This window comes from Gobius niger (genome assembly GCF_951799975.1).
Source record: "Gobius niger genome assembly, chromosome: 17".
In the NCBI taxonomy this organism is placed as follows: domain Eukaryota; kingdom Metazoa; phylum Chordata; class Actinopteri; order Gobiiformes; family Gobiidae; genus Gobius; species Gobius niger.
In genome coordinates, this window is record NC_136868.1 from 26,394,897 (window position 1) to 26,405,881 (window position 10,985).

At 44.7% G+C, this 10,985-nt stretch overlaps 1 protein-coding gene across 4 annotated transcripts in view; it reads right to left on the reverse strand.

Moving 5' to 3' along the window:
* Window positions 1-8,160, reverse strand: part of sgip1a (SH3GL interacting endocytic adaptor 1a) — a 49,702-nt gene extending 41,542 nt beyond the window's left edge. For all 4 annotated transcript variants that reach the window (XM_079575588.1, XM_079575587.1, XM_079575589.1 and 1 more), the window contains exons 1-2: window positions 8,000-8,160; window positions 7,172-7,216 (exon numbers count right to left, since the gene is read on the reverse strand). In XM_079575588.1, coding sequence (XP_079431714.1) covers window positions 7,172-7,181 — 10 coding nt within the window. In that variant the 5' untranslated portion in view covers window positions 7,182-7,216; window positions 8,000-8,160. The remainder of the gene's footprint in view (window positions 1-7,171; window positions 7,217-7,999) is intronic.
* Between the last annotated feature and the right edge of the window lie 2,825 nt (window positions 8,161-10,985).

The following is a 10,985-nucleotide window of genomic DNA, read 5'->3' on the forward strand; positions in this document are numbered from 1 at the left end:
TGGTGTTGATTTCTGGAGATTAAAGCTTGCCTGCTTTAAAAAAACGTCCCGAGAATAACCGCATTTTGACGGACTATTTTCGAGCAGATCACTCGCTTACAACCACGAAGCTGATGTCGATCAAATGTAAGTTCTTTTAAATGCAAAATGGTTAAAATTATTCCGTCAACACAGACATTTATATCGGTAGTCTGGCGTCATAAGTGATTTGCCTCAGGTGCACTGTGCTTGGGTCAGACTTTTAATGCAGGCTAGCTGTGAATGTAGAAAAGAGCTAGCCTAGCATTAGCCTAGCACCACTAAACTCTTCAAATATAAATGACTGAATAAAAAAAAAACACTCTGGATAACTAGAAAATTAGGCCTTGTGTCAAAAATCCTGAAACATCCCTTTAATCCTTCCTTTTACCGTAGAGTAAAAGCACTTGACATAGCTTGACATAGCCATTTTTTCCTCCTTCTCTTTTATTAAAACAGCTGCACAGCAAAGGCGAGCAAGAGGTGGGAGGACTTCAATCTCTCACCCTAGTGCTGGCAAAGGGTTAAAACTCAATATGAGGCAGCTGAATAAGAATGTTATTGTGTCTGCCTCTCCGAACATGTCCCGACACAAACCGCGAGCCGACGTACAGTAAAGTACACGTACGCTAAATCCCGGCGCTTTCGTCACACAAGTCCGTCGTAAACATTTTTCAACCGCGGCTGCTCTTCCCCGCCCCGGGACCCTCCCACCCGTCCATGAATCACCGCATCTCCGGTTCTTCCAAAAACCACTCCGGTCCGGTCCCTCCTTGTGCCAACGCGGCCGGCATCATCAATCTAAACGCCGCTAATCTCTTCCCCGGCGTCACTGTGCGGGTGCATCCTCCGCTGATTCGAGCGGACAGCTGTTTGCACTGCTCTGGGTCGGGGCCGCGCAGGGGCAAAAACACACGTGAGGAGCTCAGGCTGTGGGGAAAAAGCAGAACGCTGGTCACAGGTGTTTCCAATGGAGGGGTACAAAGTGGTTCTCAAACCTTTTTCAGAACAAGCTACAATCTGTTAATTCGATGTGGGAGAGGTTGTACGTTTGCGATGAGTAATATTTGAGTTAAAGTGTATTCCACATTTGATAGATGTGCAACAAATACATTTCCATTGGGTCAGTCATAAGATTTTGAATGTGGAGACAATTACTGGACAATTACAACTATTGGAGACAATACACTGCCTATAAGATGATATCAAAATGTTTGAAAAAAAAAAAAGAAGGTATAATATGTTCCCACATTTTGGAGTTTATTCAAATCAATTATCTTTCTGAGCAACACATCAATCTCAATTTTGATATTTTCTATTTAATCTGCCCCAGAGCCGTGGGAAGATATTTTAGTTAGGGGGCGCTGAGGGACAAAATTTACCCCCAAAATACTTTTTCTGTGCATAAATCCTATTTATTAACCTCTTAACTCCCGCCTGAACCGAGAGCATTTTCTCCAGTTCAGCTTTACCCAAATCCTGTAGGCCAGTGTAACACCTCATTTGAAAGCTAAGGCCTACAAAACTAAATGGATCTTTTTCCTCACATCAGATTTTTTTTTTATCACTTTTTTTTGTTGGGAAGTCGTCTCATTTTTGTCAAATTTTCGTCCATTTTTTCTCAATTTTTCGTCAAATTCTTCGCATTTTTTGTCAAATTCTTATCACTTTTTCGTCCATTTTTTGTCAAATTTTTCTCACTTTTTTGTCATTTTTTTAAATTTTTTTGTCACTTTTTCGTCATTTTTTTCTCACTTTTTTCACATTTTCATCCTTGTTTTCGTCTCAGTTTTGTCGCTATTTTCACACCTTTTTTCCAGAAGCTTTTTGGATTGGGGTGTAGCTGGAGAAAATGTGCTCGGTTCAGGCGGGAGTTAAGGGGTTGATATTGCCTGCAGTTCACAAACTATCCACCAGGGGGTGCTGCGGCGCCCTCAGCACCCTGGGTTCCCACGGCCTTGATCTGCCCATTTCTATTCGTATTGCATGAACCAAACCAAAATGAACCAAATTCATGCGATTGGTCAAAGTGATCTACAGACTTGGATTCACGTTTGTGCATTGTTTAATTGATAAACATTAACAGCCGTCTTGGGAATGAATCCATTGTATATCATCAATATTGGATATCACCATACAACGTCCAACTCCCCCGAGGGCTTGATCTCCCCAGATTTCCTCTGGTAATGGAGCAGAGTCAAGAGCAGGGGTGCCCAAAGTGGGGCCCGCGGGCCAAATTTGGCCCGCCGAAACAATTCTGTTGGCCCGCCAGAGAGTGACCTACTTTTGCGCTGCCTGTGGTTAATACTAACTCTCTTCCATTCATTCTCAATGGTAAATTTGGATGCAGTACACTTTTTGACCACGAGCGTCAAATTGGGGGCGCTGTTTCACTCCTTTCACAAAGTTAAGGAAACACTGTTGTGGTGTCTTGGTATTTATCAATTACAGAGCGTTGTAGCATCAACTCTCACAGTTTTTCAGTTTTTTATTGCAAAGGTTGTTGACGTCAACAACAGTATATGTTAAAAACTGACTGATAAAAGAATTGATGCTGAACTGACACTTTCAAAATAATCTAGTGTGGCATTATCTTTCAGTTAACAAATGAGGTAAAGTTACTGTAGGTGCTGTAGATACAGGTTTTGTTGGGGGGTTTTTTGCACTAAATTGTTACAATAGTAACAACTATTTTACTAAAATTAGGCTTTTGCCATAGTTACCATTTGTTTTAATATAGCATGTTATTTACATGGATAGAAACAAATGCAAATGTAGGCTATCGAAAAAATAAAATAAAGAAACTTTATAATTTGCAGTTATATGTGTTTTTCGTGCTTGACATCGCCGTGTTTGGCCCGCGACTCAGAGCCACTTTTTCATTTTGGCCCTCGGAGACAAAAAGTTTGGGCACCCCTGGTCAAGAGGAAAGCCGTGAAAAGCTCAACGCTGACGCTGCTGAATTGCTTTACTTACATCTCGCAGTTGAAGCAATCCTAGAATTTCAAACTTTCGTATTTGTCTTGATGAAATGAATGCTCGTGTTTTCTTTGGTAAGTCACATCACCTCATTGCTGACTCTAGTCACAGTAATGTGGCTTGTTGTGTTAAAGGCAGGGGTTTGTGTGGTGAAATGCGTTACACTTAAGGATCTTTTCATTAACATGCACTATTAACATCCCATTGACCCCTACTGGTAAAAAAGAAATACTTCACATAACTTCCTCCAGCATGTTTCGAAATGCGTGAAATTCTTGAAATCGCTTGGCAGTTCAGACTTCGGCTCGTCTCTCAAACACGAAGGCTTCAGAACATGTTTCAAACGTGCACTATGAACCGCGTTTTTCCCAAAAGTGTGCAGCCCTGCTTCCTCCTCACAACGCCATTCAGAAAATCAGGCTTGACCACGCTGTTGTGAAGGCTTGTTATTTCCCGGAGGCTACTGGATTACACAAACATGTGGGTTTATCTGCCTCTGTATCTCTTGCATCATTACGTAAGCTTGTGAGTGGAATCTAAAGAGCCCCCGTGACTTGACATATCACTAAGGTCAAACCACAACTGCAAAGAAAACAGACCATTTATGGACTTCCTTTACCCCTGTGTTCATTGGTTTGTGTGTTTTGGCCTTCAGTCATCTTGACAAACTTGCATTCAAGCGTGTCCACAAAGCGCCCCGTCCCATTGTGCAGAGTGTGACCAAAAATCAACATAGCCATTTTTATATATAGATTAGCACACAAGCTTTTGACATTGCAGTCTATCGGCGAGTCGGCCCACATGCACACATTATGATGATGATGCTAGAGAGGAAAGCTATGACTCACGCTTCACACACAAGCCTTGCCTGTCAGCTCCTCTTTCTTTGTCTTGAATAAATATGAGATGATAAGTAGTAGGGCTAAAAGATTAACTGCAACTGCAAATAAAACTGCAATTTGATCGGCGCAATTAGCAAAACCGCCTGTATTCCTTAAGCCAAGGGAAGGCCAGTTTGTTATTATACAGAATCATTTCAACAACAAGGCTTTAGTATATTTTTTCTTAGGCTGAGTAAGTGTATATTGTGGCTTCCTGTAATAACGATAATTCAGCTATACTGCACTGAAGCGATTCTTGTATTAGTTTAGCAGTTCAGCTCCGAGCTCACAGTTCAAATAAATGATTGCAGGTATAGCAGCTCCACCTCCGGAAAGACAATCTGCTCAGAAGATCCGCAAGTCCTTGAACAGCATGTACAGAGGAGGAAATGTATTTTGAAAAGCGCCTGGACAGAGAGAGAGAGAGAGAGAAAGAACCCATTTAGGCTGGAATAAAGAATATGGCGGTCGGGGGCACTTGCCAGCTTCAGGGGTCATCTCATCATTACTAACACAGGCATGACTCAGGCACACGCTTGTTACCCGGGAAACCATATGGCGCGTCAGCCCATCTGGGAGTTGAGCTGGAGCATGCAAGGGTTTTCAGTTTATCAGCACTAGGTTTGAACGCGTTACAAATGCCTCACCAATCTGCAGTCATGGTAAAAACCAAGTCAAACCCCCGACTGTTACTGTGTCCTTAGGCAAGACACTTCAGCCACATTGCAAGGGTGGAAGTACTTTCAATGCAAAGTTCTATTGTGGAAAGTATTGGACTTACTAATTCGAGCAGTCTTTACACTCTACTACAAGGGCATTTTCCACATATCTTTTCTTCTTGTGGCAATTTCAAAAGCAAATTTGTTCAGACATGACAGACATGTTAAGATTCCATATTTTCACCACAAAACTATTCAAAGGCAAAGCAAGCAAGTTTTGTTCAAAATACTCCCCAAGGATTATAATGTACTCATGAATTATATTCTCCTTTAATTACAGAATGCCACAGTCTAGACATGACATAGAAACATAAAACACAAAATGCTCCACAAAAGAACTGCCATTTCAGTATCTAAATTGTCTACATAGTTAGAGTAAATATTCTTTGAATTGAGCATTATTATTGAGTCAAATGTCCATCCATCCATTTTTTTCCGCTTTATCCGGGGCCGGGTCAAGGAGACATCAGTCTGATCCAGCTGTTGTGGGGGGACCCCGAGGCGACACCAGGCCAGGTCAGAGACATGGTCCCTCCAGTGTGTCCTGGGTCTTCCAAGGGGCCTCCTCCCAATAGGACATGCCGGGAACACCTCCTAAGGGAGGTGACCAGGAGGCATTTGGAACAGATGCCCGAGCCAAATCAGATGGCTCCTCTCAACGTCAGGGAGCAGCAGCTCTACTCCGAGCTCCTCACCCTATCTCTAAGGATGCGCCCAGCCAACCTGCGAAGGAAACTCATTTCGGCTGAAAACACTCAGAGTAAAGCCCACTCAGAGTAAAGATGCTTTTTATAGGTATAATAATCATCAAAAAAAGAAAAAGGCTTGTATTTTTTCTATTTCTTTGCTACACAGCATGGCTTGATTTTAGGCATCCTTTCTCTTTCTAGTTTCCTTGGTCTGTTTGAGGAGAGTAATTACAGCGTGTTACCAAGAAAAGACACCCACGCCGTCCACGGCACGGAAGCTTCTAAAAGTAGTGCTCACCAGGATTAGAGTCCAATTTTAACACCTGCCTGTAATCCTGGCCTCACACAGCCCGTGCTAAGCCTGTGCTAGCCATGCTAATGCAGACAGACATTGTTTTCCACCATTGCCACAACACAGCACTATCTATCACCGTTACAGCCCACTTTCAGATATTTGATCAATTTAATTCAGCAATGTGTAAGAAGCCTGTAGAAAATATTCCGTTTTAAACCCAACTGTGATTATTGAGTAATTGCAAAGCTTGTCAGAAAAACAGCAAACAGATATTTTCTCCAAAGTGTGCCACCCTATATCAAAACATCATGTCAAACTGGCTTCTGTACAACCAACAACAGCACAATCAAGAGGAGATAACAAGCTAATGGGTTTCTTCCTTGGCAGCAGACAAACTGGCATCAGCTTGTTTCCAAAATTCTCCAGAATAAACATCATTAACATTCAGGATTTTTTTGAGAGAGTAGCTCACAAATGAAGTACCTTATTATGAGAAATGTCACAAAGCAGTCCAAACTTTGCTAGCTTGACATCTTATTGCTGCTCAATGAGTCTTCAAAAGTAAGAAAGCATTGCGATTTTCAATTGCCTCTTTAAAAGTAATAGCCTGCAGTTAAAAAAAAAAAAAAAAAAAAAAGGTCAGGTAAATTACGAATATTCAGCTGGTTTAAAGGAGTTTGTTGAATTTTGAACTGAATAGGGAATCACCAGACTCGTTTACTGTTCTGGTCTGAAGTTTATCATGCACACGTTTAGACACACACAGAGCTTGTTAAATCTTTTCTTCATTCCTAAACGCTCTATTTCAACCCTGCCATCCATCTGCACAAACGCCTGCCAAACTGCTAGAAAAACGAAAGGTCAAACGAAGTCAAACAAATAGGGGGGAAAGAGTTGCTACCAAGCTGCAGCTGCAAAGAGAGTCATCGCTCCATCACTGGCCTCGTCCTGCTGATGTCATCAATTAAAGGGACAACCACTAGACTATTGCCTTTTCCTGTTCCCTTATCACTTTACATGGAGGTGCATCGGCCCGATCCTTTGCCTCAGCATCCGCCAAACCACGGGGGGGGCCATGTCATCCATATGTGAACGCCTGGGTGTCTTGGCAATCCCGCCGTGAGCCCGCACATAGCAATGTCAAGTGTGCTTATGCGTTTTTTTAAAATACAAAGACAATTGATACGAGCGAGCCAGCTGGGCACATAAGCCCTAGTGCACAATAAATCCAAATAATCCTTGGGGTGGGGTGGGGGGGGAGCGGGAAAAGAAGAAGGTGGAGGGGGGGGGTGTGCGGACAGGGCCACAAAGGTACACTTCAATTAGCCTTGCCTTTGGAGCGCCGCGAGAGACGTCAAGTGACTGCCGGGGCCCTCTCTCTCTCTCCTTTTCTTTTTCCCACAACTCGCAAGTCACCCGAACGTAAAGCCCTCAAAATAGCAATGCGGCTTATGACACTTGAACCCCCCCACATGTGCGCACGAGCCGCCGTCAAATCCCCCCCCCCCCGTTACAGCAAGGACAAAAAGAGGGATTATGCTGAATTTTTTTTTAAAAAGGTGGGGAGACATCCAGAAGCAGTCATCTTACCTTCCATCATGGTTGCGGCTTTGCATTCCTCTGTCTCCAAGGAGCCTGGAATTCAAACAAAAAAAAAAAAAGAAGAAGAAAGATGTAGCGAAGGCCGGTGGAGGGGGGGGGGGGGGTGAGGAAGACAAAAATCAAGCAGCCCCCGGTGAGCTGGGGACGTGCAGAGCCGCTGGGTGTAGTAGAACGTGCGTGTACGGCTAACGCCCTGGCTAGCGGTGCCCCCCCGTGTGTGTGACGCCCCCCCAGACGTCGCCTGTCAACCGGCCCAGGAGAGGTAGAGACGGAAGAAGGGCGAGAAGGGGGAGTAACGGGGGGGGGTACGCCTGTGCTGTAGCCTCTCCGACCCGATGTCCAAACTGAAGGGGGCTTAAGCCATGGATGCTCCCCGGCCTGCCACCGACGCTGCTGCTGCTGCTGCTGCGGCTCCGAGCGAGGTCCTCATTCAGCTGAGGATGCTGAGGAGAGGAGGTGGTGGTGGTGGTGGTGGCGGAGGGGAGGGGAGGGAGGCAATCAAATAAATAAATAACAGAAAAGCCAGAGGGATGGGAGAGCGGGGAGGGGAGGGGAGGGGGGGAAAAGGGGGCGGAGGCTGTCTGATGAGGTCACACGGGGGCTTAGCCAACCGGAGCGGGCCCGGGCAGAGTCACATGGCATGCAGCTTGAAATCTCCTGACACCATTGCCTGGGAGACACACTGGAACAGCACGCTCGGGTTGAGGCGAGTGACTGTGCGCGCGGAGACTTACCGGGCCGGTTCCGGCGCTCGGGCCAGACGGGGCGTGGGATAAGCTAAATGACAGACAGGGCATGGGCTTTTTGGAAGCGTACCTTAAGTCAGCGCAGGGCCGGCGTGGGAGTGGATGACATTAGTAAATCCCGTGCGGAAGAAAAATCCTGCAGCAGTCCCGGGCCATTTTTGTTCTTCTTATTTCTGCTCGTGCAGGAGTGTCTGCGCGCTCTCCTCCACACACAGACTATTTCTGTTTAGTGGCCGCTGCCTTCTCTGAGCCTGCACTCTGAGCTCCGCCCCCTCTGCCTCGGTCCCCACCCCCAACCCCCCGTCCCTGCGCTTTCTCGCTGCGATCGACTGCCGTGACGTCGACCCCTGCACACGCGCGCACAGGACAGGACAGGACAGGACAGGGACGGAGGCAGCGGCGGGACCAGCCCCCGACAGGAGGGTGGTGCTGGGGTCCTTTTTTCAAGCGAGAGGCTGGCCAGGCAGGCACAGAGCAGTGGGTGACAATTTATGTGGGCAAAACAAAGCCCTGAGAGGAATATTAATGAGGGGGGAGATGCCAAAACAAGTAGTGAGGAGGTGGGCAAATACAAACATTACTCTGTGGGGATCGATTCTTATGGCTAGAAAAGTAAAAAAAAGGTCACTTTGTTTGGTTTTGGATAAGTTACTGATCACTACACTGCACTATGAGGCTTACAATGCAGTGTTCAGCTTTTTGGGGTTGATCTAAAACATTATCAAATAAGATAAGTTACTTTTCTGGTTCATAACTTTGACACTTTCTTCAAATGAGGACATGGAGGATCAAGAGTGCTTGTTAATACTATAAACAATTGCATATCATTTGTTTTGGAATTTGGAAAAAAAAACAATGGGCTGGAAAAGTTGAATTAGCTTAGTGACGAACTAAATCAACAAAATCATGGTCAATGTGTGTCTGTGTGTTTATCGCAACAACAAGAAACATGCATCTGTCGGTAAAAGTGTGGGAAAACTGCTTGGCTAATGTGTTTTTCATGCTTTAAATGGTGCCCTATTGCTCCTTTAGATTCACCCTAAAAGCCGTGCCGTGGCGACTCCCCTGCTAAATGATTTCTTCATTTATCACATGGTCCTCGGCTCGGGCTGTACTGCGCTGTTTTGTTGCTCAGTCTCCATGTGGCTGCCTCTGTCACTGGCCTCCTCCCTCTTTTCATGCTCATGTCGTTTTACTCCCACACTTACACTCAGCAGATGCTCCAGAAAGAGGCTCTGACCCGCACCCCCCAGCTCTGACTGCCCTCCCCCCCAGGCCGAGCCCCCCTGGTCTGCCCGTTTTATGACTTTAGAGACCCTCCCCATGCCAGTCTTTCATCTCTCATGGCACTCAAGCGCTGCTCTATGTGCTACACCTGCTCATGCTGCTAGGGTCTTATCTAACTCCATTTCTATGCAGACCTCATGTTCTCCTGCACTGCCCTCTAGTGTACCACGCTTGTATTACAGCTTTAGAGAACTATTCAGTTAGCTTTCGGAGTGGTCAGTCAGTGGCCATAAGTTTAGAACAAAAGTAGCATAAACCCTGTGGGAGTATCAGCCGGCGCCAATTTTGGAACAACAATCTTTTTGGTTTGTTTGTTTGTTTGTCTTCTATATTGTAATGTTACATTGACCACAGATGACAGCTACGGTCCATTTCACAATCTCAAAAGTAAAGCAAGGTTGAGGATAAGTATCACATACCTGCAACAACGTGAGACCATCCCGTGGGCCACGTCCTGAATCTTCACCCATGCAACGCAAGCCCGTGAGAGGAGTAAGGGTCCAAACAGGGACAGGGTTTTTTTTTTTCCTGCCGAAAAAAAGGGAAAAAAGATAAAATGAGGACGATGTGTGACTGCAGAGGAAGGGCGACTTTTCAACAGAGGAAGCCGCATTAAGCCAAGCGTGTTTGCAGACGAGAGCACAGCACGAGCTGAGGAGTAACGTGGGAGAGTGACCCCGGTGAACGGGCATGACCTTATGGTTAATGCAGATCACAAATGCATGAAGTGATGTAATAATGATGTTTGCTGCTCACTTCTACAAAGCCATTGTGATGCAAGTTGCTGAAAACGTGAATGTTCTTCACTTGGCAAAAGCAACATTGCGGCCCAAGTAGAAAGTCACAATACAACCTTTATTAATCTGGAAAGTTTGCACTGCTGTTCACCACTGCTCCTAACGGGTTTTTCTGAGGCGCTGGTTTGAGGATGGGACGAATGAAAACACATTTCCATATAGGCTCTACATGTTGATAGAAGACCAATGAATACACAGGATGTTGGCGCCATCTACTGCTGGTTTTGATTAGTGCTCAATCAGTAAGTTATCTCATGCGCTTGTTGGTTTGTGCAGGGATTTGTTTCCTTTAATACAGCATGTACCCTTTATTCATTCTGAAAATGCAATAATACTATTACATTATTAGTGTCAAGCCAGTTTCACAGCACTGATAAAAGTGGATTAGGCCCATAACCCTTACACATCCTCCCTGATTTACCTTTGTTCTTCCTTTGTTCCTTCTATTGTCTAAATGCATGTGTGTGTTTTGGTGAACACTACCTGTAACTTTAGCTGGTGTACTTCAACAAAGGCTCAAAGTTACAGAGTGTGATCAATAACACAAATGTGCAAAAAATATGATTTTTGTGGGCCATCTGGAAACCACTGATTGAACCATATTTATTTATGATAGATGATAAAATGATAATTTATATCATCTAAAAACTAGAGAGAAAGACATGACTTGACCTGTAATGTTTTCTGTAATAACCAGTGTGATGATACTTCGCAGTCATAAGTGAAGCAGTGGTTAGTACGGCTGTAACGGTTCACAGTGCAGGACACATGGTTCGATGCATCACGGTGCAAGTACAATATAAAAAGCAATAAGATAGTTTTGAAACAAAACAGCCTAAATATTCCATCTCAAAACAGTATTTGTAATCTCAGAATAAAATTGTCAAAGCTTTCAAAGCTGCTTTATAATAAAATGGGCCTCTGCAAAACAAAACAAAATGGTTGTGCTCTAACAACTTAAAAAAAAGAATA